Source organism: Pleurodeles waltl, chromosome 8, assembly GCF_031143425.1.
Source record: "Pleurodeles waltl isolate 20211129_DDA chromosome 8, aPleWal1.hap1.20221129, whole genome shotgun sequence".
Taxonomy (NCBI): Eukaryota; Metazoa; Chordata; class Amphibia; order Caudata; family Salamandridae; genus Pleurodeles; species Pleurodeles waltl.
In genome coordinates this window covers 145526879-145553664 of record NC_090447.1, presented here as the reverse complement: position 1 = coordinate 145553664, position 26786 = coordinate 145526879, and the positions used below count along the sequence as shown (strand labels likewise).

Sequence of the window (26786 nt, the reverse complement as noted above, 5' to 3'; positions counted from 1 at the left end):
GAGTTCAGGAAACTGTTGTAGGACTCTCCTACAATCAGCTTGCTGTTGGCCAGAGAGGGTGTCGGAGTAGATCACTCCATCTACTGAGCCATCTTTTGGGTCTGATGACAGAAGATCAGGGAGAGGTTCACTCTCTGCCTCCTGATCCTCATCTGTTACCATCAACAGATTTACATCAGCCCTGTCATGGAAGAGCTTAAGGCGGTTCACATGGATCACCCTCTTGGGGCTCCTGCTTGTTCCCAGGTCCACCAGGTAGGTGACCTGACTCTTCCTTTCTAGCACTGGGTAAGGGCCACTCCATTTGTCCTGAAGTGCCCTGGGAGCCACAGGCTCCAGAACCCAGACTTTCTGCCCTGGTTGGAACTCAACCATTGCAGCCTTTTGGTCATACCAAAACTTCTGGAGCTGTTGGCTGGCCTCAAGGTTTTTGCTTGCCTTTTCCATGTACTCTGCCATTCTAGAGCGAAGGCCAAGTACATAGTCCACTATGTCTTGTTTAGGCTCATGAAGAGGTCTCTCCCAGCCTTCTTTAACAAGAGCAAGTGGTCCCCTTACAGGGTGACCAAACAGAAGTTCAAAGGGTGAGAATCCTACTCCCTTCTGTGGTACCTCTCTGTAAGCGAAAAGCAGACATGGCAAGAGGACATCCCATCTCCTTTTGAGCTTTTCTGGGAGCCCCATGATCATGCCTTTTAATGTCTTGTTGAATCTCTCAACTAAGCCATTAGTTTGTGGATGGTATGGTGTAGTGAATTTGTAAGTCACTCCACACTCATTCCACATGTGTTTTAGGTATGCTGACATGAAGTTGGTACCTCTGTCAGACACCACCTCCTTAGGGAAACCCACTCTGGTAAAGATACCAATGAGGGCCTTGGCTACTGCAGGGGCAGTAGTCGACCTAAGGGGAATAGCTTCAGGATACCTAGTAGCATGATCCACTACTACTAGGATATACATATTTCCTGAGGCTGTGGGAGGTTCTAGTGGACCAACTATGTCCACACCCACTCTTTCAAAGGGGACCCCCACCACTGGAAGTGGAATGAGGGGGGCCTTTGGGTGCCCACCTGTCTTACCACTGGATTGACAGGTGGGGCAGGAGAGGCAAAACTCCTTAACCTTGTGGGACATATTGGGCCAGTAGAAGTGGTTGACTAACCTCTCCCACGTCTTGGTTTGTCCCAAATGCCCAGCAAGGGGAATATCATGGGCTAAGGTCAGAATAAACTCTCTGAACGACTGAGGCACTACCACTCTCCTAGTGGCACCAGGTTTGGGGTCTCTGGCCTCAGTGTACAGGAGTCCATCTTCCCAATAGACCCTATGTGTTCCATTTTTCTTGCCCTTGGACTCTTCAGCAGCTTGCTGCCTAAGGCCTTCAAGAGAGGGACAGGTTTCTTGTCCCTTACACAGCTCCTCCCTTGAGGGTCCCCCTGGGCCTAAGAGCTCAACCTGATAAGGTTCAAGCTCCAAAGGCTCAGTTCCCTCAGAGGGCAGAACTTCTTCCTGAGAAGAGAGGTTCTCTTTTTCTGACTGTGTTGCAGTTGGTTTCCCAACTGACTTTCCTTTTCTCTTGGTAGGCTGGGCCTTTCTTCCAGACTCCAGCTCTACATTTTCACCCTGTGCCTTGCATTGTGCTCTTGTTTTTACACACACCAGTTCAGGGATACCCAGCATGGCTGCATGGGTTTTTAGTTCTACCTCAGCCCATGCTGAGGACTCCAGGTCATTTCCAAGCAGACAGTCTACTGGGATGTTTGAGGAGACCACCACCTGTTTCAGGCCATTGACCCCTCCCCATTCTAAAGTTACCATTGCCATGGGATGTGCTTTAGTCTGATTGTCAGCGTTGGTGACTGTATAGGTTTTTCCAGTCAGGTATTGGCCAGGGGAAACCAGTTTCTCTGTCACCATGGTGACACTGGCACCTGTATCCCTCAGGCCCTCTACACTTGTCCCATTAATAAAGAGCTGCTGCCTGTATTTTTGCATGTTAGGCGGCCAGGCAGCTAGTGTGGCTAAATCCACCCCACCCTCAGAGACTAGAGTAGCTTCAGTGTGGACCCTGATTTGCTCTGGGCACACTGTTGATCCCACTTGGAGACTAGCCATTCCAGTGTTACCTGGATTGGAGTTTGGAGTGGAACTTTTCTTGGGACAGGCCTTGTCTCCAGTTTGGTGTCCAGACTGACTACAGTTTCGACACCAGGCCTTTTTGGGATCAAAGTTTTTACCCTTGTACCCAGGATTGTTTTGTGAAGAGGCTCTGGGCCCACCCTCCTGTGCAGGTTTTTGGGGGCCTGTAGAAGACTCTTTACTATTTTTATTTTTGGTTGTCTCACCACCTTTCCCCTGGGGAGGTTTTGTGACCCCTTTCTTTTGGTCACCCCCTGTGGAAGTTTTGGACACCCTTGTCTTGACCCAATGGTCCGCCTTCTTTCCCAATTCTTGGGGAGAAATTGGTCCTAGGTCTACCAGATGCTGATGCAGTTTGTCATTGAAACAATTACTTAACAGGTGTTCTTTCACAAATAAATTGTACAGCCCATCATAATTACTTACACCACTGCCTTGAATCCAACCATCTAGTGTTTTTACTGAGTAGTCTACAAAGTCAACCCAGGTCTGGCTCGAGGATTTTTGAGCCCCCCTGAATCTAATCCTATACTCCTCAGTGGAGAATCCAAAGCCCTCAATCAGGGTACCCTTCATGGGGTCATAAGATTCTGCATCTTTTCCAGAGAGTGTGAGGAGTCTATCCCTACACTTTCCTGTGAACATTTCCCAAAGGAGAGCACCCCAGTGAGATCTGTTCACTTTTCTGGTTACACAAGCCCTCTCAAAAGCTGTGAACCATTTGGTGATGTCATCACCATCTTCATATTTAGTTACAATCCCTTTAGGGATTTTCAACATGTCAGGAGAATCTCTGACCCTATTTATGTTGCTGCCACCATTGATGGGTCCTAGGCCCATCTCTTGTCTTTCCCTTTCTATGGCTAGGATCTGTCTTTCCAAAGCCAATCTTTTGGCCATCCTGGCTAACTGGATGTCCTCTTCACTGGAGTTATCCTCAGTGATTTCAGAGTTGTTGGTCCTTCCTGTGAGGGAACCAGCATCTCTGACTATTATTTGTCGAGTCAGGGCTTGAGAAGCCCTGTTCTCCCTAGGTAGGACTGGAGGGGGGGAATTTCCCCCCAAGTCACTATCTTCATCCTCTGTGTTGCCATCCTCAGAGGGGTTGGCTCTTTCAAACTCTGCCAAAAGCTCCTGGAGCTGTACTTTGGTAGGTTTGGAGCCCATTGCTATTTTCTTTAGTTTACAGAGTGACCTTAGCTCTCTCATCTGTAGATGGAGGTAAGGTGTGGTGTCGAGTTCCACCACATTCACATCTGCACTAGACATTATGCTTCTAAAAGTTGGAATACTTTTTAAGAAACTAAAACTGGTTCTAGAATCTAATTCAAACTTTTACCAAACTTTTAAACTCTAAAAGAAATGCTAACAGGGACTAACACAAGGCCCTAGCAGGATTTAAAGAATTTAGAAAACTTTTCAAATTGCAAAAATCAATTTCTAATGACAATTTTGGAATTTGTCGTGTGATCAGGTATTGGCTGAGTAGTCCAGCAAATGCAAAGTCTTGTACCCCACCGCTGATCCACCAATGTAGGAAGTTGGCTCTGTATGTGCTATTTCAAAGTAAGGAATAGCATGCACAGAGTCCAAGGGTTCCCCTTAGAGGTAAAATAGTGGTAAAAAGAGATAATACTAATGCTCTATTTTGTGGTAGTGTGGTCGAGCAGTAGGCTTATCCAAGGAGTAGTGTTAAGCATTTGTTGTACATACACATAGACAATAAATGAGGTACACACACTCCGAGACAAATCCAGCCAATAGGTTTTGTGTAGAAAAATATCTTTTCTTAGTTTATTTTAAGAACCACAGGTTCAAATTTAACATGTAATATCTTGTTTGAAAGGTATTGCATGTAAGTACATTAGGAACTTTGAATCATTTCAATTGCATGTATACTTTTCAAGTTATTCACAAATAGCTATTTTAAAAGTGGACACTTAGTGCAATTTTCACAGTTCCTGGGGGAGGTAAGTTGTTGTTAGTTTTACCCGGTAAGTAAAACACTTACAGGGTTCAGTTCTTGGTCCAAGGTAGCCCACCGTTGGGGGTTCAGAGCAACCCCAAAGTTACCACACCAGCAGCTCAGGGCCGGTCAGGTGCAGAGTTCAAAGTGGTGCCCAAAACGCATAGGCTTCAATGGAGAGAAGGGGGTGCCCCGGTTCCAGTCTGCCAGCAGGTAAGTACCCGCGTCTTCGGAGGGCAGACCAGGGGGGTTTTGTAGGGCACCGGGGGGGACACAAGCCCACACAGAAATTTCACCCTCAGCGGCGCGGGGGCGGCCGGGTGCAGTGTTAGAACAAGCGTTGGGTTCGCAATGGAAGTCAATGAGAGATCAAGGGATCTCTTCAGCGCTGCAGGCAGGTAAGGGGGGGCTTCCTCGGGGAAACCTCCACTTGGGCAAGGGAGAGGGACTCCTGGGGGTCACTTCTGCAGTGAAAGTCCGGTCCTTCAGGTCCTGGGGGCTGCAGGTGCAGGGTCTTTTCCAGGCGTCGGGACTTAGGTTTCAGAGAGTCGCGGTCAGGGGAAGCCTCGGGATTCCCTCTGCAGGCGGCGCTGTGGGGGCTCAGGGGGGACAGGTTTTGGTACTCACAGTCGTAGAGTAGTCCGGGGGTCCTCCCTGAGGTGTTGGTCCTCCACCAGCCGAGTCGGGGTCGCCGGGTGCAGTGTTGCAAGTCTCACGCTTCTTGCGGGGAGATTGCAGGGTTCTTTAAAGCTGCTTCTTTGGATAAAGTTGCAGTCTTTTTGGAGCAGGTCCGCTGTCCTCGGGAGTTTCTTGTCGTCGTCGAAGCAGGGCAGTCCTCAGAGGATTCAGAGGTCGCTGGTCCCTTTGGAAGGCGTCGCTGGAGCAGAGTTCTTTGGAAGGCAGGAGACAGGCCGGTGAGTTTCTGGAGCCAAGGCAGTTGTTGTCTTCTGGTCTTCCTCTGCAGGGGTTTTCAGCTAGGCAGTCCTTCTTCTTGTTGTTGCAGGAATCTACTTTTCTAGGGTTCAGGGTAGCCCTTAAATACTAAATTTAAGGGCGTGTTTAGGTCTGGGGGGTTAGTAGCCAATGGCTACTAGCCCTGAGGGTGGGTACACCCTCTTTGTGCCTCCTCCCAAGGGGAGGGGGTCACAATCCTAACCCTATTGGGGGAATCTTCCATCTGCAAGATGGAGGATTTCTAAAAGTTAGAGTCACCTCAGCTCAGGACACCTTAGGGGCTGTCCTGACTGGCCAGTGACTCCTCCTTGTTGCTTTCTTTGTTCCCTCCAGCCTTGCCGCCAAAAGTGGGGGCCGTGGCCGGAGGGGGCGGGCAACTCCACTAAGCTGGAGTGCCCTGCTGGGCTGTGACAAAGGGGTGAGCCTTTGAGGCTCACCGCCAGGTGTTACAGCTCCTGCCTGGGGGAGGTGTTAGCATCTCCACCCAGTGCAGGCTTTGTTACTGGCCTCAGAGTGACAAAGGCACTCTCCCCATGGGGCCAGCAACATGTCTCTAGTGTGGCAGGCTGCTGGAACTAGTCAGCCTACACAGACAGTCGGTTAAGTTTCAGGGGGCACCTCTAAGGTGCCCTCTGGGGTGTTTTTTGTAATAAAATGTACACTGGCATCAGTGTCCATTTATTGTGCTGAGAAGTTTGATACCAAACTTCTCAGTTTTCAGTGTAGCCATTATGGTGCTGTGGAGTTCGTGCAAAACAGACTCCCAGACCATATACTCTTATGGCTACCCTGCACTTACAATGTCTAAGGTTTTGTTTAGACACTGTAGGGGTACCATGCTCATGCACTGGTACCCTCACCTATGGTATAGTGCACCCTGCCTTAGGGCTGTAAGGCCTGCTAGAGGGGTGACTGACCTATACTTGCATAGGCAGTGAGAGGCTGGCATGGCACCCTGAGGGGAGTGCCATGTCGACTTACTCGTTTTGTTCTCACTAGCACACACAAGCTGGCAAGCAGTGTGTCTGTGCTGAGTGAGAGGTCTCCAGGGTGGCATAAGACATGCTGCAGCCCTTAGAGACCTTCCTTGGCATCAGGGCCCTTGGTACTAGAAGTACCAGTTACAAGGGACTTATCTGGATGCCAGGGTCTGCCAATTGTGGATACAAAAGTACAGGTTAGGGAAAGAACACTGGTGCTGGGGCCTGGTTAGCAGGCCTCAGCACACTTTCAATTGTAAACATAGCATCAGCAAAGGCAAAAAGTCAGGGGGTAACCATGCCAAGGAGGCATTTCCTTACAGTCCAGAACAGCTCAGATGAAAGGGAGCGTCTGAGAGGGAGTCAGGTGTGAGTTTGGCAGGTTTATAGTAAACCCCAGCGAATGCAGGATGTTCGCAATAGTCTGGAGGTGGGAGACAACTTTCAGGGGGCGTGTCTGCCTTCAACAGCCAGTCGTCGAGGTAGGGGAAGACTGGAATCCCTAACCTGCGCAGATGAGCTGCAACCATTACCACCACTTTAGTGAACACCCAAGGGGCGCTGGTAAGGCCAAAGGGGAGCACGGTGAACTGAAAGTGCTTGTGACCTACCACGAATCAAAGGTAACGTTTGTGGGCTGGCAGGACAGGAATATGGACATAGGCGTCCTGCAAGCCCAACGCTACCATCCAGTCTCCAGGGCACAAAACACCTGAGCTAGGGTTAACATCTTGAATTTCTCCTTCTTGAGGAAGAGATTGGAGGTCTAGGATCGGGCGAAGGCCCTTGTCCTTTTTGGGCACCAGAAGGAAGCGGGAATAGCAACCACAACCTAGTTCTGACATGGGGACCCTCTCTATGGCTCCCTTAGCCAGAAGAGCCTTGACCTCCTTGCGGAGAAGTGCCAAATGATCCTCCGATAGATGATCGAATGAAGGTTGCATAGCTGGAGGAGAAGTCTCGGAGGGGAAGGAGTAGCCCCTTTGGAAGATCTGTAAAACCCACGTGTACGTGGTAATGGATTCTCAATGGGGCAGGTGATGAGAAATGTATACATGCCGTTAAAGCACCATGCTGATTCCTATAGCCTTATCCAGACAATCCTGTGGCATCTAGGCCCAAGCAAATAATTAATTAGGCCACGTCCTGACCATTTTGAATAGTTTGGGCCACGATAAGCTTTTAAGTTGTCTGGGACTGCAGGTAAGATCTCACTCACTATGCTCCACTGTGCTTGGGTCCAGCGACTGGACAAACAGTGTGAATTAACTAACTTTAAGGCTGACTGAGGTGAACATTTTCTTACCAAGTGAATTCACCAGTTTGACTAGTTAGGGAGAGAGACTAGGAGGTATTAGGGTTCAATCTATTGGTGGACGTCTCTACAATTAGACTTTTAGGTGTTGGATGAAGGGTAAGAAATATGGGTCACCTGGAACATGTCTACAACAAAGGGCAGCTTGTTCGTTCAACAGGGGAGGGGAAAGGGGGGGCGCAGAACATAGTTTAGCCCAAGTGCCCAATTGTGATAGAGAAGGCTTTACTGAAGGGTAGGTGTTTGGTAGGTGCCTACCCAGGTTCAGAACCACTGTTTAAAGCAAATTATGGAACTCAATGACTCTCCAAACCACACTGGTGAAAGTAGTACTTTCTTAGGTTGCTGCCACATGGCTGGAAACTAACTTAGTATCAACTGAGGTGCCTAGCCCTCTGGCATCCTCTAGATCAGTGGTTCCCAACCTGTGGTCCGGGGACCTCTGGGGTGTCCCGCAAAGCCACCTCAGGGGGTCCATGACTTCTTTGAAAAATTAATAAGATTAACAGATTAGGTCCCCAGCTTTCAGTAATGCCTCACTAGGGGAATCACCGGATTCCAATACTGATTCAGTGCAGGTCCCTAGGTTCCAGTACTGATAAAGTGGGGGTCAACAGAAATCAAAAGGTTAGGAACCACTGCTCTAGATCCATGTATCAGTGGTTACTACAAGGTGAGGCAACCTCTCTCCCCAACCCCTTTCCCAGCAATGTCATCTCCATAAGACTGGCTCTGCTTAGGGTGCAGCAGTCGTGGAATCGTGTCAAGTCCGATGGACTTAGAATAGGCCCAGGCACATCAAGATCTGTATATGACCTCAGACGAAGCGGAGACAAAGCTGACTCAGTCGGACACCACATAGGATTACAGTTCATCCTCGGACACCATCAACCTTGAGTGCATATTTACATACATTGTGTTTTCTGTAGCCTGCATTGCTTTTACGGCCGTAGCCTTCTAGGCGATCTCTCTCTCTATCTATCCCTATCTCCATTTATCTCTCTCGCAATATATCTACATACTTATCTATATATAGATCTTCTGCTTTAAGCATTGACTATATATCTGGGCACTGCAGGGACAGGCTCAGGCTGTACCCTTAAGACTTTTAGGGTGAATAATCCCATTTGCTCAAGTCTGACTCCCCTCAAACTAGTTCCCCTATCGCAACTACTAGTCTATCATGCAGGCTCCCGAAGCAGAGTACTTTGAGGTGCAGCCTACCTCCTTTTAGCCTCTGGAAGGGGAATTTTGTAAGGTGGTCGACACTTCCATTCAGCATGCGGTGTCTGTAGGAAGTTGGCTCTGTATGTGCTATTTCAAAGTAAGGAATAGCATGCACAGAGTCCAAGGGTTCCCCTTAGAGGTAAAATAGTGGTAAAAATAGATAATACTAATGCTCTATTTTGTGGTAGTGTGGTCGAGCAGTAGGCTTATCCAAGGAGTAGTGTTAAGCATTTGTTGTACATACACATAGACAATAAATGAGGTACACACACTCCGAGACAAATCCAGCCAATAGGTTTTTATATAGAAAAATATCTTTTCTTAGTTTATTTTAAGAACCACAGGCTCAAATTCTACATGTAATATCTCATTCGAAAGGTATTGCAGGTAAGTACTTTAGGAACTTCAAATCATCAAAATTGCATGTATACTTTTCAAGTTATTGACAAATAGCTGTTTTAAAAGTGGACACTTAGTGCAATTTTCACAGTTCCTAGGGGAGGTAAGTTTTGATTAGTTTTACCAGGTAAGTAAGACACTTACAGGGTTCAGTTCTTGGTCCAAGGTAGCCCACCGTTGGGGGTTCAGAGCAACCCCAAAGTCACCACACCAGCAGCTCAGGGCCGGTCAGGTGCAGAGTTCAAAGTGGTGCCCAAAACACATAGGCTAGAATGGAGAGAAGGGGGTGCCCCGGTTCCGGTCTGCTTGCAGGTAAGTACCCGCGTCTTCGGAGGGCAGACCAGGGGGGTTTTGTAGGGCACCGGGGGGGACACGAGTCCACACAGAAATTTCACCCTCAGCGGCGCGGGGGCGGCCGGGTGCAGTGTAGAAACAAGCGTCGGGTTCGCAATGTTAGTCTACGAGAGATCTCGGGATCTCTTCAGCGCTGCAGGCAGGCAAGGGGGGGGTTCCTCGGGGAAACCTCCACTTGGGCAAGGGAGAGGGACTCCTGGGGGTCACTTCTCCAGTGAAAGTCCGGTCCTTCAGGTCCTGGGGGCTGCGGGTGCAGGGTCTCTCCCAGGCGTCGGGACTTTAGGTTCAAAGAGTCGCGGTCAGGGGAAGCCTCGGGATTCCCTCTGCAGGCGGCGCTGTGGGGGCTCAGGGGGGACAGGTTTTGGTACTCACAGAATCAGAGTAGTCCTGGGGTCCCTCCTGAGGTGTCGGATCGCCACCAGCCGAGTCGGGGTCGCCGGGTGCAGTGTTGCAAGTCTCACGCTTCTTGCGGGGAGCTTGCAGGGTTCTTTAAAGTTGCTGGAAACAAAGTTGCAGCTTTTCTTGGAGCAGGTCCGCTGTCCTCGGGAGTTTCTTGTCTTTTCGAAGCAGGGGCAGTCCTCAGAGGATGTCGAGGTCGCTGGTCCCTTCGGAAGGCGTCGCTGGAGCAGGATCTTTGGAAGGCAGGAGACAGGCCGGTGAGTTTCTGGAGCCAAGGCAGTTGTCGTCTTCTGGTCTTCCGCTGCAGGGGTTTTCAGCTGGGCAGTCCTTCTTCTTGTTGCAGGAATCTAATCTTCTAGGGTTCAGGGTAGCCCTTAAATACTAAATTTAAGGGCGTGTTTAGGTCTGGGGGGTTAGTAGCCAATGGCTACTAGCCCTGAGGGTGGGTACACCCTCTTTGTGCCTCCTCCCAAGGGGAGGGGGTCACAATCCTAACCCTATTGGGGGAGTCCTCCATCTGCAAGATGGAGGATTTCTAAAAGTTAGAGTCACCTCAGCTCAGGACACCTTAGGGGCTGTCCTGACTGGCCAGTGACTCCTCCTTGTTATTCTCATTATTTTCTCCGGCCTTGCCGCCAAAAGTGGGGCCTGGCCGGAGGGGGCGGGCAACTCCACTAGCTGGAGTGTCCTGCTGGGTTGGCACAAAGGAGGTGAGCCTTTGAGGCTCACCGCCAGGTGTGACAATTCCTGCCTGGGAGAGGTGTTAGCATCTCCACCCAGTGCAGGCTTTGTTACTGGCCTCAGAGTGACAAAGGCACTCTCCCCATGGGGCCAGCAACATGTCTCGGTTTGTGGCAGGCTGCTAGAACTAGTCAGCCTACACAGATAGTCGGTTAAGTTTCAGGGGGCACCTCTAAGGTGCCCTCTGTGGTGTATTTGACAATAAAATGTACACTGGCATCAGTGTGCATTTATTGTGCTGAGAAGTTTGATACCAAACTTCCCAGTTTTCAGTGTAGCCATTATGGTGCTGTGGAGTTCGTGTTTGACAGACTCCCAGACCATATACTCTTATGGCTACCCTGCACTTACAATGTCTAAGGTTTTGTTTAGACACTGTAGGGGTACCATGCTCATGCACTGGTACCCTCACCTATGGTATAGTGCACCCTGCCTTAGGGCTGTAAGGCCTGCTAGAGGGGTGTCTTACCTATACTGCATAGGCAGTGAGAGGCTGGCATGGCACCCTGAGGGGAGTGCCATGTCGACTTACTCGTTTTGTCCTCACTAGCACACACAAGCTGGCAAGCAGTGTGTCTGTGCTGAGTGAGAGGTCTCCAGGGTGGCATAAGACATGCTGCATCCCTTAGAGACCTTCCTTGGCATCAGGGTCCTTGGTACTAGAAGTACCAGTTACAAGGGACTTATCTGGATGCCAGGGTCTGCCAATTGTGGATACAAAAGTACAGGTTAGGGAAAGAACACTGGTGCTGGGGCCTGGTTAGCAGGCCTCAGCACACTTTCAATTGTAAACATAGCATCAGCAAAGGCAAAAAGTCAGGGGGCAACCATGCCAAGGAGGCATTTCCTTACACAACCCCCCCCAAACGAAAGAGGATGAGACTAACCTTTCCCAAGAGAGTCTTCATTTTCTAAGTGGAAGAACCTGGAAAGGCCATCTGCATTGGCATGGGCAGTCCCAGGTCTGTGTTCCACTATAAAGTCCATTCCCTGTAGGGAGATGGACCACCTCAACAGTTTAGGATTTTCACCTTTCATTTGCATCAGCCATTTGAGAGGTCTGTGGTCGGTTTGAACTAGGAAGTGAGTCCCAAAGAGGTATGGTCTCAGCTTCTTCAGGGACCAAACCACAGCAAAGGCCTCCCTCTCAATGGCACTCCAACGCTGCTCCCTGGGGAGTAACCTCCTGTTAATGAAAGCAACAGGCTGGTCAAGGCCATCATCATTTGTTTGGGACAAAACTGCCCCTATCCCATGTTCAGAGGCATCAGTCTGCACAATGAACTGCTTAGAATAATCTGGAGCTTTGAGAACTAGTGCTGAGCACATTGCCTGTTTCAGGGTGTCAAAGGCCTGTTGGCAGTCCACAGTCCAGTTCACTTTCTTGGGCATTTTCTTGGAGGTGAGCTCAGTGAGGGCTGTCACAATGGATCCATATCCCTTCACAAACCTCCTGTAGTACCCAGTCAAGCCAAGGAATGCCCTGACTTGAGTCTGGGTTTTTGGAGCTACCCAGTCCAGAATAGTCTGGATCTTGGGTTGGAGTGGCTGAACTTGGCCTCCACCTACAAGGTGTCCCAAGTAAACCACAGTTCCCTGCCCTATCTGGCATTTGGATGCTTTGATAGAGAGGCCTGCAGATTGCAGAGCCTTCAAAACCTTCCTCAGGTGGACCAGGTGATCCTGCCAGGTGGAGCTAAAGACAGCAATATCATCAAGATAAGCTGTGCTAAAGGACTCCAAGCCAGCAAGGACTTGATTCACCAACCTTTGGAAGGTGGCAGGGGCATTCTTTAAACCAAAGGGCATAACAGTAAACTGATAATGCCCATCAGGTGTGGAGAATGCTGTCTTTTCTTTTGCTCCAGGTGCCATTTTTATTTGCCAGTACCCTGCTGTCAAGTCAAAGGTACTTAGAAATTTGGCAGCACCTAATTTATCAATGAGCTCATCAGCTCTTGGAATTGGATGAGCATCTGTCTTGGTGACAGAATTGAGCCCTCTGTAGTCCACACAAAACCTCATCTCTTTCTTTCCATCTGTGGTGTGAGGTTTGGGGACTAAGACCACTGGGCTAGCCCAGGGGCTGTCAGAGCGCTCAATGACTCCCAATTCCAGCATCTTGTGGACTTCCACCTTGATGCTTTCCTTAACATGGTCAGACTGTCTAAAGATTTTGTTCTTGACAGGCATGCTGTCTCCTGTGTCCACATCATGGGTACACAGGTGTGTCTGACCAGGGGTTAAGGAGAAGAGTTCAGGAAACTGTTGTAGGACTCTCCTACAATCAGCTTGCTGTTGGCCAGAGAGGGTGTCTGAGTAGATCACTCCATCTACTGTACCATCTTTTGGGTCTGATGACAGAAGATCAGGGAGAGGTTCACTCTCTGCCTCCTGATCCTCATCTGTTACCATCAACAGATTGACATCAGCCCTGTCGTGGAAGAGCTTAAGGCGGTTTACATGGATCACCCTTTTGGGGCTCCTGCTTGTGCCCAGGTCCACCAAGTAGGTGACCTGACTCTTCCTCTCTAGTACTGGGTAAGGGCCACTCCATTTGTCCTGGAGTGCCCTGGGAGCCACAGGCTCCAGAACCCAGACTTTCTGCCCTGGTTGGAACTCAACCAGTGCAGCCTTTTGGTCATACCAAAACTTCTGGAGCTGTTGGCTGGCCTCAAGGTTTTTGGTTGCCTTTTCCATGTACTCTGCCATTCTAGAGCGAAGGCCAAGTACATAGTCCACTATGTCCTGTTTAGGCTCATGGAGAGGTCTCTCCCAGCCTTCTTTAACAAGGGCAAGTGGTCCCCTTACAGGATGACCAAACAGAAGTTCAAAGGGTGAGAACCCTACTCCCTTCTGTGGTACCTCCCTGTAAGCGAAAAGCAGACATGGCAGGAGGACATCCCATCTCCTTTTGAGTTTTTCTGGGAGCCCCATGATCATGCCTTTTAATGTCTTGTTGAATCTCTCAACTAAGCCATTAGTTTGTGGATGGTATGGTGTAGTGAATTTATAAGTCACTCCACACTCATTCCACATGTGCTTTAGGTATGCTGACATGAAGTTGGTACCTCTGTCAGACACCACCTCCTTAGGGAAACCCACTCTGGTAAAGATACCAATGAGGGCCTTGGCTACTGCAGGGGCAGTAGTCGACCTAAGGGGAATAGCTTCAGGATACCTGGTAGCATGATCCACTACTACCAGGATATACCTATTTCCTGAGGCTGTGGGAGGTTCCAGTGGACCAACTATGTCCACACCCACTCTTTCAAAGGGCACCCCCACCACTGGGAGTGGAATGAGGGGGGCCTTTGGATGCCCACCTGTCTTACCACTGGCTTGACAGGTGGGGCAGGAGAGGCAAAACTCCTTAACCATGTTGGACATATTGGGCCAGTAGAAGTGGTTGACTAACCTCTCCCACGTCTTGGTTTGTCCCAAATGTCCAGCAAGGGGAATGTCATGGGCCAATGTTAGGATGAACTCTCTGAACAGCTGAGGCACTACCACTCTCCTAGTGGCACCAGGTTTGGGGTCTCTGGCCTCAGTGTACAGGAGCCCATCTTCCCAATAGACCCTATGGGTTCCATTTTTCTTGCCTTTGGACTCTTCAGCAGCTTGCTGCCTAAGGCCTTCAAGAGAGGGACAGGTTTCTTGTCCCTTACACAGCTCTTCCCTTGAGGGTCCCCCTGGGCCTAAGAGCTCAACCTGATAAGGTTCAAGCTCCAAAGGCTCAGTTCCCTCAGAGGGCAGAACTTCTTCCTGAGAAGAGAGGTTCCCTTTCTTTTGCTGTGTTGCAGTTGGTTTCCCAACTGACTTTCCTGTTCTCTTGGTAGGCTGGGCCATTTTTCCAGACTCCAGCTCTACTTTTTCACCCTGTGCCTTGCACTGTGCTCTTGTTTTCACACACACCAGTTCAGGGATACCCAGCATTGCTGCATGGGTTTTTAGCTCTACCTCAGCCCATGCTGAGGACTCCAGGTCATTTCCAAGCAGACAGTCCACTGGGATATTTGAGGAGACCACCACCTGTTTCAGGCCATTGACCCCTCCCCATTCTAAAGTAACCATTGCCATGGGATGTACTTTTCTCTGATTGTCAGCGTTGGTGACTGTGTAAGTTTTTCCAGTCAGGTATTGGCCAGGGGAAACCAGTTTCTCTGTCACCATGGTGACACTGGCACCTGTATCCCTCAGGCCCTCTATTCTAGTCCCATTAATTAAGAGTTGCTGTCTGTATTTTTGCATGTTAGGCGGCCAGACAGCTAGTGTGGCTAAATCCACCCCACCCTCAGAAACTAGAGTAGCTTCAGTGTGGACCCTGATTTGCTCTGGGCACACTGTTGATCCCACTTGGAGACTAGCCATACCAGTGTTACCTGGATGGGAGTTTGGAGTGGAACCTTTCTTGGGACAGGCCTTGTCTCCAGTTTGGTGTCCATGCTGTTTACAGCTATGACACCAGGCCTTTTTGGGATCAAAGTTTTTACCCTTGTACCCATTGTTTTGTGAAGAGGCTCTGGGCCCACCCTCCTGTGCAGGTTTTTGGGGGCCTGTAGAAGACTCTTTACTATTTTTAGTTTTGGTTGTCTCATCACCCTTCTGCTGGGGAGTCTTTGTGACCCCTTTCTTTTGGTCACCCCCTGTTGAAGTCTTGGACACCCTTGTCTTGACCCAATGGTCCGCCTTCTTTCCCAATTCTTGGGGAGAAATTGGTCCTAGGTCTACCAGATGCTGATGCAGTTTATCATTGAAACAATTACTTAACAGGTGTTCTTTCACAAATAAATTGTACAGCCCATCATAATTACTTACACCACTGCCTTGAATCCAACCATCTAGTGTTTTCACTGAGTAGTCAACAAAGTCAACCCAGGTCTGGCTCGAGGATTTTTGAGCCCCCCTGAACCTAATCCTGTACTCCTCAGTGGAGAATCCAAAGCCCTCAATCAGGGTACCCTTCATGAGGTCATAAGATTCTGCATCTTGTCCAGAGAGTGTGAGGAGTCTATCCCTACACTTTCCTGTGAACATTTCCCAAAGGAGAGCACCCCAGTGAGATCTGTTCACTTTTCTGGTTACACAAGCCCTCTCAAAAGCTGTGAACCATTTGGTGATGTCATCACCATCTTCATATTTAGTTACAATCCCTTTGGGGATTTTCAACATGTCAGGAGAATCTCTGACCCTATTTATGTTGCTGCCACCATTGATGGGTCCTAGGCCCATCTCTTGTCTTTCCCTCTCTATGGCTAGGATCTGTCTTTCCAAAGCCAATCTTTTGGCCATCCTGGCTAACTGGATGTCCTCTTCACTGGAGTTATCCTCAGTGATTTCAGAGTTGTTGGTCCCTCCTGTGAGGGAACCAGCATCTCTGACTATTATTTGTGGAGTCAGGGCTTGAGAAGCCCTGCTCTCCCTAAGTAGGACTGGAGGGGGGGAATTTCCCTCCAAGTCACTATCTTCATCCTCTGAGTTGCCATCCTCAGAGGGGTTGGCCTTTTCAAACTCTGCCAAAAGCTCCTGGAGCTGTACTTTGGTCGGTTTGGGGCCCATTGCTATTTTCTTTAGTTTACAGAGTGACCTTAGCTCTCTCATCTGTAGATGGAGGTAAGGTGTGGTGTCGAGTTCCACCACATTCACATCTGTGCTAGACATTATGCTTCTAAAAGTTGGAATACTTTTTAAGAAACTAAAACTGGTTCTAGAATCTAATTCAAACTTTTACAAACCTTTAAACTCTAAAAGAAATGCTAAACAGGATCTAACACAAGGCCCTAGCAGGTCTTTTAAGAATTTAGAAAACTTTTCAAATTGCAAAAATCAATTTCTAATGACAATTTTGGAATTTGTCGTGTGATCAGGTATTGGCTGAGTAGTCCAGCAAATGCAAAGTCTTGTACCCCACCGCTGATCCACCAATGTAGGAAGTTGGCTCTGTATGTGCTATTTCAAAGTAAGGAATAGCATGCACAGAGTCCAAGGGTTCCCCTTAGAGGTAAAATAGTGGTAAAAATAGATAATACTAATGCTCTATTTTGTGGTAGTGTGGTCGAGCAGTAGGCTTATCCAAGGAGTAGTGTTAAGCATTTGTTGTACATACACATAGACAATAAATGAGGTACACACACTCAGAGACAAATCCAGCCAATAGGTTTTTATATAGAAAAATATCTTTTCTTAGTTTATTTTAAGAACCACAGGCTCAAATTCTACATGTAATATCTCATTCGAAAGGTATTGCAGGTAAGTACTTTAGGAACTTCAAATCATCAAAATTGCATGTATACTTTTCAAGTTATTGACAAATAGCTGTTTTAAAAGTGGACACTTAGTGCAATTTTCACAGTTCCTAGGGGAGGTAAGTTTTGATTAGTTTTACCAGGTAAGTAAGACACTTACAGGGTTCAGTTCTTGGTCCAAGGTAGCCCACCGTTGGGGGTTCAGAGCAACCCCAAAGTCACCACACCAGCAGCTCAGGGCCGGTCAGGTGCAGAGTTCAAAGTGGTGCCCAAAACACATAGGCTAGAATGGAGAGAAGGGGGTGCCCCGGTTCCGGTCTGCTTGCAGGTAAGTACCCGCGTCTTCGGAGGGCAGACCAGGGGGGTTTTGTAGGGCACCGGGGGGGACACGAGTCCACACAGAAATTTCACCCTCAGCGGCGCGGGGGCGGCCGGGTGCAGTGTAGAAACAAGCGTCGGGTTCGCAATGTTAGTCTACGAGAGATCTCGGGATCTCTTCAGCGCTGCAGGCAGGCAAGGGGGGGGTTCCTCGGGGAAACCTCCACTTGGGCAAGGGAGAGGGACTCCTGGGGGTCACTTCTCCAGTGAAAGTCCGGTCCTTCAGGTCCTGGGGGCTGCGGGTGCAGGGTCTCTCCCAGGCGTCGGGACTTTAGGTTCAAAGAGTCGCGGTCAGGGGAAGCCTCGGGATTCCCTCTGCAGGCGGCGCTGTGGGGGCTCAGGGGGGACAGGTTTTGGTACTCACAGAATCAGAGTAGTCCTGGGGTCCCTCCTGAGGTGTCGGATCGCCACCAGCCGAGTCGGGGTCGCCGGGTGCAGTGTTGCAAGTCTCACGCTTCTTGCGGGGAGCTTGCAGGGTTCTTTAAAGTTGCTGGAAACAAAGTTGCAGCTTTTCTTGGAGCAGGTCCGCTGTCCTCGGGAGTTTCTTGTCTTTTCGAAGCAGGGGCAGTCCTCAGAGGATGTCGAGGTCGCTGGTCCCTTCGGAAGGCGTCGCTGGAGCAGGATCTTTGGAAGGCAGGAGACAGGCCGGTGAGTTTCTGGAGCCAAGGCAGTTGTCGTCTTCTGGTCTTCCGCTGCAGGGGTTTTCAGCTGGGCAGTCCTTCTTCTTGTTGCAGGAATCTAATCTTCTAGGGTTCAGGGTAGCCCTTAAATACTAAATTTAAGGGCGTGTTTAGGTCTGGGGGGTTAGTAGCCAATGGCTACTAGCCCTGAGGGTGGGTACACCCTCTTTGTGCCTCCTCCCAAGGGGAGGGGGTCACAATCCTAACCCTATTGGGGGAGTCCTCCATCTGCAAGATGGAGGATTTCTAAAAGTTAGAGTCACCTCAGCTCAGGACACCTTAGGGGCTGTCCTGACTGGCCAGTGACTCCTCCTTGTTATTCTCATTATTTTCTCCGGCCTTGCCGCCAAAAGTGGGGCCTGGCCGGAGGGGGCGGGCAACTCCACTAGCTGGAGTGTCCTGCTGGGTTGGCACAAAGGAGGTGAGCCTTTGAGGCTCACCGCCAGGTGTGACAATTCCTGCCTGGGAGAGGTGTTAGCATCTCCACCCAGTGCAGGCTTTGTTACTGGCCTCAGAGTGACAAAGGCACTCTCCCCATGGGGCCAGCAACATGTCTCGGTTTGTGGCAGGCTGCTAGAACTAGTCAGCCTACACAGATAGTCGGTTAAGTTTCAGGGGGCACCTCTAAGGTGCCCTCTGTGGTGTATTTGACAATAAAATGTACACTGGCATCAGTGTGCATTTATTGTGCTGAGAAGTTTGATACCAAACTTCCCAGTTTTCAGTGTAGCCATTATGGTGCTGTGGAGTTCGTGTTTGACAGACTCCCAGACCATATACTCTTATGGCTACCCTGCACTTACAATGTCTAAGGTTTTGTTTAGACACTGTAGGGGTACCATGCTCATGCACTGGTACCCTCACCTATGGTATAGTGCACCCTGCCTTAGGGCTGTAAGGCCTGCTAGAGGGGTGTCTTACCTATACTGCATAGGCAGTGAGAGGCTGGCATGGCACCCTGAGGGGAGTGCCATGTCGACTTACTCGTTTTGTCCTCACTAGCACACACAAGCTGGCAAGCAGTGTGTCTGTGCTGAGTGAGAGGTCTCCAGGGTGGCATAAGACATGCTGCATCCCTTAGAGACCTTCCTTGGCATCAGGGTCCTTGGTACTAGAAGTACCAGTTACAAGGGACTTATCTGGATGCCAGGGTCTGCCAATTGTGGATACAAAAGTACAGGTTAGGGAAAGAACACTGGTGCTGGGGCCTGGTTAGCAGGCCTCAGCACACTTTCAATTGTAAACATAGCATCAGCAAAGGCAAAAAGTCAGGGGGCAACCATGCCAAGGAGGCATTTCCTTACAGTGTCCCTGGCACTCACAGCCAAGAAGAAGATTGACAGGTTGACCTAGGTCCATCAGCAGGGCTCCCACTCAGCGTCTGGGGGCCCGCATCCTTAGCGCCAGGCCAGCAAGCGTCCCAAAGGTCAGGGTGTCCATTAGGATGCTTTAGAACACCTACAGAGAGCCATTCTTCAGTCCCAACCGTAACGGTCTGAATCTGACCCTTTTCAGCTGACCCCATCGCAAAATAAGTACCTCTCCAGAAAACAGTTGTCAGGTAAGTTGGCAATGTTATACTGCTAGGTTTCCTACAAACTGGTCTCTGATTTGGAAGCCCTGGATATATCTGGTAAGATTTTCACCCCAGAGGGAGTTACTTTTAATATTTCCAGGCAAAGTTTAATTCTAGGATAGTTTCATATCCTGATTTTGCACAACAGCCAAAGATGTGTGTTGTTCAATGTCTCAAGGCTAATGAGGCTTCAACATAAGAGATTATCTTAGCTGGGGAACATTAACTTGACTGCCTTGCCTAAGCCCTTTAAGGCAGTCTCATCTCTCACTATAGCTCGATGGGTGAAATGCATCCTCCAGGAGTTGACACACAATTTTTGAAGCACATTCGGCACGGGGTGCCACGGTATCTAAAGCGTTTTTGTTGAGCATTCATCTAAAGGATCTCTTGAGTGCAGCTGACTGGTTGTCGATTCGAGCTTTAAGACTTTCTACTTTAAACCAGTGACTCACATGGCTACACTGGTAGCAGATAAGCTTTGAACATGCATAATCCATGCAAACATCCCTAGCTGGGTGAAGTAGTTTCAATTCTATCAGGAACCCGGAGGCAATGGTTATTCCCTCTCACATCAAGATATTTTGTGACCACCCAGATGAGGTGTCAACATTCAACAGACATCTGAAGTGCTGACTAAGGAATAAGTACTTGAGGATCTTTGTACAGTTATTAGTTCTGGTGAATGTCCAATATAATGTTGAATATTATATTGAGAATGTTATGAAGTCAAACTTATGGTATTAGTCACATCGCCATTTTTTGTGTGGTACTGGACTTTATTATATTATGGTTCATGTATCGGACTGAAGTTATGCAGGTTTTCGGATTCGATATTACAGGATTGTTTCTATTGTTTAAGGAAATTAAGTCTCTAATCAAGAACTGTCTGGGAGCATCTCTCACACAAAGAAAGAGGAGGACACAAACAGTGTGAAGGGACTATATGAGAAAGGCTGCGTTTGGTTAATCCCATTGTTTTTTTCTCTTTCCCGATGGTTCTTATGAAAGGTAGTTTGTTAATAATGCTGCTGGGGAATAAAATGAAAAAAGATGATGCATAATCCTCGCCTCCGTGTCCTAAGTAGAATTGAAACTTTCCTTCATGACAGCTAGAAAAATTTACATTCTACACATTATCATTTGTGTGATACATAGTTTAATCAGTAAAAGAGCATACCTATGCAAATTTAGTAGCGATTTAAAAAGGAAAATGTGAGGCCTGTAAATGACAGTGCGCTACCGCAAAGTGCTTTAGTAGTATTTGTGACGAGAGAACCAGGTTAGAGACCTGGTGCTGGCTCTAGGCAAATCACTTAATCACCTGCGCTCAGAATAAAATGAATCTGACCTTATATAACATAATCTCAAATTAAGCACTTCAATGCCACTGGTCAGCGTTTGTGTTACACAGTCTGATTATATAGTCCACAATGCACCACTAGGAATAATTTTTAATACAAAAAAGGGTTTGCGGCACTACCTCCTCCTTACCCTGCTAAAAAAGTGTTTTTCGAATTTTCAAAAAAAAATCTGTAGAATCTCCACTAAACATTTTAAGAAGCCTTGTGATTTTTGTTAACAGATGCCACGGGTCAGCACCACACTGAAAAATGTTCCAGCTCTAGGGCAGTTCACCAAAAGCCACTTTTATGGGAAGATCAGTATCAATGTATAATAAAGACATATCGAAGGATACTGACAAGTTTGTGACAATTACAAAAAATTGCTGTTAGAGGAACACAAAAATTATAACTAGTATATTTAGGTAATTTGCAACATTTTGAAAGTAGGTCTATTACACTGAAAAAATCATTCCCAGCTCAGGTCCGTTACAGCAAGGTGGGTCACAAATGCTTGCTGTTCTTAAAATTGGATCGTGGTTCTAAAACGTTTGGGAAACACTGGTTTAGCGAGTTCATCTCCTTTTTCCAAAATGTTCTTGGATCCAGTGTATGAGCAGAGATACTCAGTATTCCTGAATATGAAAGAAGATCCCTTGAAAGAGAGGCACAGCTTTATCATGCGTGTGAGACTAGAATGATGATGGTGTAGTGGTACTGTATGTATCATTGTTCTGGGGAAGCAAATGACAGAAGGTACTGCATTCAGCAGCTGGCAATACAGCTGAATTATAGAACATGTACTGTGAAAGGAATACCACTTTACATTGCTAACATGAAAAATATTTGCTACTATTGGTCTACAATTAAAAATAGAAAATGTGACTTCTAATTGACTCACCTTACTGCTCACGTTTAAAATACTAACATACAACTCCTGGCCTTATAGGCTCAGTGTAAAACCTTATTATATATAATATATACACTTACGTTCCGAGGAGGACTCGGTTTGCGATGATTTAAGAATTCCTGTCGATAGCAGTTTTGAAAATAACTCATTTACATCAAGCTGGCCAAGATGATTCTCAGAATAGGGAAATGGAGGGGGTCCTTAAAGAAAAGGAAAAAAAACGTAGTAGACGTTTTTGGGCAACACTATTAAATAGCATATACTTCCATAAATAACATTTTTCAAATACTGAAGCTATAGATGCATTGTTAGACATAATTACTACACACATATCCTTGCAAACGCATGGGCCACTATCATAAACACTGCTACTGTATTACCGCTCAAAAATATTCTTGTAGGTGAAATTTGCACAACATGACCCTGAATATCTATCTATAAATTTACCAGATATTGATATTTAAATTCTAACCAAGTTTCTCGGCTAAATGAGCTTTGGTAATTGACAATCTCTTCCATAGTTTTAGATTTATCAACCAGTTAAGTGCTTATCACAGTACAAGGTCTGAAACTTTGCAACGCACTCAATCATGTTTCCTGTCGGTCTTTTTGTGGCAATAATATTACAGAACACAATAAAATACAGTTGCGCTGAATATAGTTAAAATAGGAGGAGATCAGTTCCTAATTCCAGATGCACATGGTGCTGGTGTGGGCAAGGACTGGCTTTAGCTCCAAGAGGAATAGCTAAACCCCCTTCAAGATAGTAGGCTGGGCTACCCTTAAAACCCACGACAATATTTATTCACTGCAATCAGGTAAGATTGTTGGCTAACTAAAGGCTATGTGAACAAGGCAGGGGGGGGGGGGGGGGGGCTCTGATCTGATGAGACAGGCACCTGATCCTTTACAGGAAAAGACATCTTACATCTAGGCCGATAGGCATTACCGAGTCCCCCCCAGGTTCACGCACCCGCAGCAAAGTTCGGGAGTGCAGGGGCATAGATTCTTTACCTTTAAACAGGACTCCAGTGTAATATCTTGACAAGTTTGCATTTACCGCCGAAAGTACCCACTCAAAGATGGTTCTTGTGGGAGTACCGCCCTTGGATGACAGCGCAAAAGAAAATTGTGAAAGCCTTATTAACAAAGCCACTCATTGGTGCAAGAGGAATGCAAATTGCTATCCGGCAGCTATAGATAAAATAATATTAGCCCGCTGAGTTAACGGAGTCGATCCGACAGAAAAAGCTATAGAGGGGAATTGTGTAGTCTTAAATTTCATAGACTAGTTGTGTTAGTTACTTACTGCCTCTGCAATGCAAATTCAAATGGTGGCATAATAAGGGCTCGTACCTTAGGATTTTTTGTTATCCACCCCACCAGATGTTCCGTAGTGTGATCACCATAGCAGAACTAGAAGACTCCAATACAGGCTGCAAGTTTCAGCACCATTTGCTCATCCTTATCGTTTTGAGATTTTATCGAGGCTCAGTGAGACTGAAGGGCGCCAGGCATCCATAACTAAGGATAATTATTACTGTAGCAACTGGTGCAGCAGTTGCCAGTACAACTGGCCACCAAGAAGTAATTTTAGACCAGGACTATTGGGAGAGGCGGGCTTGCGGTGGGGTAATGTCATCCTTAAACCCACCTGTGACCTTAATTTTGTCAGAACCTCCAGATGCTGATGTTTTTCCACTGGGAAATCTCAAATCTGCCACTGGAGTACTGTCTTGGAACATTGCAGGAATTCGGGCGAAGCTGGGAAATGAGGGCTGGGAAGGCCTAGTCTCTGGCTTTGACTTTGTCTGTAGGAGAGTTGGGCCATGAATGATTTCCATTTAAATATGTACTGTTCTTATTGTACACCAGCAGTTCCTTCCCCTTCAGGAAGGGGGCGGTTCATGGTCTGCAGGGTCTTTTCTCCGTTAAACTTGCATTGACGAATGTCAAATTGTTATGTTCCTTAGTTTGGTACTAACTGTTTTTAGTCACAGACCTAGACAAGGTTGATCTTTTAACTGTGAATTTCTAACATAACATGTTTTGTGGAATCGCATTTTACAGTTCATTTTACAGGGGCCTAGTGGCCCCTGTGATACACAATGACAATCTCTGCACAGGCCTCTCATTAAGGAAAGAGGCCTACAAATGTAATTCGCTACTGCTAGGAACGCATTATGTTGAAAGGCTTGCTCTCTGAACAGCCACCATGAAATATCGACATTGCATGCTAACTGAAGCAATCTCCCTTCTGGAAAGTACCAGTCTGAGTACGTGATGTTCTCAAGTTCTGTCACAAGATAGACCATGTGATATTAGGCACGTAGGCCACCTTGTGTAAAATCCTTGTCTATGCTTTACATTACTATATATGGTGTGATAGGAAGAACCACCTTCCGCCATAATGTAGAAATAATCATACGTCAATGTCTAAGAACCAATAGAACGTCAAATTATGTTTGTGGTTTAATGCTATAAAATATCGTGTATTACTTCCTTTAATCAGGCTGTTCGTGTACAACTAGTACCGAGCATCCTCCATGTACATGTCTTTCTATCTCTAATAAATTCTTTATGTTTACCTAGAAGAGCTGGCTAACGGTCGTTTGTATCCTGGATGGGTGCTGAATAATTTGGCTTTTACAGTTTGACCAGTGTATTTCGAGATGGCAGATAAACTACAGGAGGTTATTAATAAGGTAACCTTTTCTAGGCATCCCTTATGTCTTATGTGGTTTGGGGATTTTAATTGTTTAATGTGTCCCTCGAGTTCTTCCAGAGCATGCAGGGTGGAGAACCTATGACTCATTTCACCCATTCGTCTTACGGGGATGCACTAAATGGTATTCTGATCTCTAATGAATTTATCTTTTTAAGTGACTTAAGGACAATATCAATTATTGTCCGACCTTTCTGGGGGGAAGATATGCAAGCACTATTTATTTTATGTTCATTTCTAGTAACTATGCTCATCTTGTCCAGCCTTTTAAAATCATGCCCAATTGTGCTAGTGATCACAATTCTTTAGTAGCAAATTTTAACTTATTTTCTCAGTGGGGTGTAAGAACTCTTGCAACTTTCTTACAGGGTACAACACAAATAAAGGCATAAGGATAAAATGGGAGAGGGTGAATCCACAGGACTTCTTATACAAAATAGTGTGTGAGAATCCTGCGCTTATTAACAGTTGCCTCGACGTTAATCGGTTGCCCCCAATGTGCAAGTCTGGGATTTCCAAAATCTTTGTACTACCATATCATCAGCCCTGCTAATGCACCGCCCCTCCAATAGTGTGACAATTGTGCATTGGTTTAACAGTGCCTGTACAAAAGCCCACTAAGTGCTAAAAAAGGGCCTCACATACTGTTACTCGTAAAAAAAGATCAAGTCAAGGCAGAAAATAGCATAAGGAGAGATGAGCTAATGAGGGGCACTTGGGTGGACTTACAGGTAGCTGGGCCTTTGAAGAATGGGAAAACATTTTGGGACTTAATTAATTGACCACTGTTCCAATAAGTCACCCCACAAGGCAACGGAGATGTTATCGTATCGATGCGATGTCGATGCTATCTAACCCGATCCCGAACGCAACAATACCGACGTAATTTTCCGATTTTGAGCTAACTTTCCGTTCCGAAACCCGGAGCGAAAGGAACACGTCCGAACCCGATGGCGGAAAGAAAACAATCGAAGATGGAGTCGACGCCCATGCGCAATGAAGACAAAGAGGAGGAGTCCCTCGGTCCTGTGACTCGAAAGACTTCTTCGAAGAAAAACAACTTGTAACACTCCGACCCAACACCAGATGGCGGGCTATGCACAACATGTGTATCTACAGCGACAGATGCCATCGAACACATGGATTCTGTGATCCTAGGGGACATATGGGTGGCGCATTTTTCTCACATTTTTAATCTCTTTAACAAAGTGCTTAATCGGACGAAAAGTGACATTGATATGTCCAAAACATGGATCAGACATTATAGTTAAGCTTGTCTATCTCTATAAAGGAGGTGGAGGATGCTATAAAGCAGCGTACTCAGCCTAAAGCCCCCAGACCAGATGGGGTGCCACTTGATTTAAGGCCAATCTCGGTCTAAGGGCGCCCCTGCTTACAAATATCTTTTGAGCCTCTATTATAGGCCCTTTGCCCTCTACATGGAAAGAGGCTATAGTAGTTCCCTTTTTTTTTTTTTTAAAGGGGATAGGAATAACCTGGCCTGTTATAGACCCATTTCATTTATTGATGCCACTGTAAACGTTCTGGGAAGGGTATTATTGGCTAGACTGGAAGAGTGGGCCTCAACTAAGTGTGTAGGAAAGTCACTCTTTCTGGCATGGTTACCCCCACTTTTTGACTGATGTCAGTGTACTTAGACTGTTTTAAATAGGATCCTGCTAATCAGGATCCAATTGATTGTGCTCTCTCCTCTAAAAGTGATTGTCTTGGTACTTCTTACACCCCACAATTGGCATGCTGGTGTACCCCTGTAAGTCCCTGGTAGATGGTACTTAGGTACCCAGGGCACTGGTACACCAGGGGTCCCCCATGGGCTGTAGCATGTATTATGCCACCCATGGGAGTCCATACAAACTGTCTGCAGGCCTGCCATTTGTAGCCTGCATGAAAAGGTGCATGTACCCTTTCACTATGGGTCACTACACCAGGTCACTGTAAGTCACCCCTATGGTAAGCCCTTTTCAGCCCAAAGGGCAGGGTGCAAGTCCCTGTGTGTTCACGAAGGGCTAGAAAAATCCACTCGACCACTCGCACTGGCGAGTCTTTTTGGATCAGGTCGAGCTATTTATTTTAATACTTACTCGTCCCTTCTGGCGAGTTGACAACAAACAGGTGTTCTGTTCAGCTGAAAAGTGGACATAAAAGATGCCTTTAAATCTTGTTTTTATGTCACATTTGCTCTGGGTTGACTGACAGAGGTCAAAAGTCAGTTTTTCTTACAATTTATTTTCCTTCTGACTGCAGAGCTCCAAGACTTTGTAAGGTGAACTGTGTGACCTGCTGCTTAGAATGTAAAATAAAAGGATATAGTGTGGCAGGTTTTACCTAACACAACATTTAGATGACTAAGTCAGCTGTGGAAACAGTAGTTCTGGAGACCCTTTTTTAAAAATATTTCTGTGTGATGAAAAATATTGTACTAGGATGAAAA

At 47.1% G+C, this 26786-nt stretch overlaps 1 protein-coding gene across 1 annotated transcript in view; it reads right to left on the bottom strand.

Moving 5' to 3' along the window:
• PCF11 (PCF11 cleavage and polyadenylation factor subunit) overlaps window positions 1–26786 on the bottom strand; it is a 254646-nt gene that overhangs the window by 158759 nt on the left and 69101 nt on the right. Inside the window, exon 10 of the mRNA XM_069203943.1 lies at window positions 21690–21809. Within this exon, the coding sequence (XP_069060044.1) occupies window positions 21690–21809 (120 nt within the window). The remainder of the gene's footprint in view (window positions 1–21689; window positions 21810–26786) is intronic.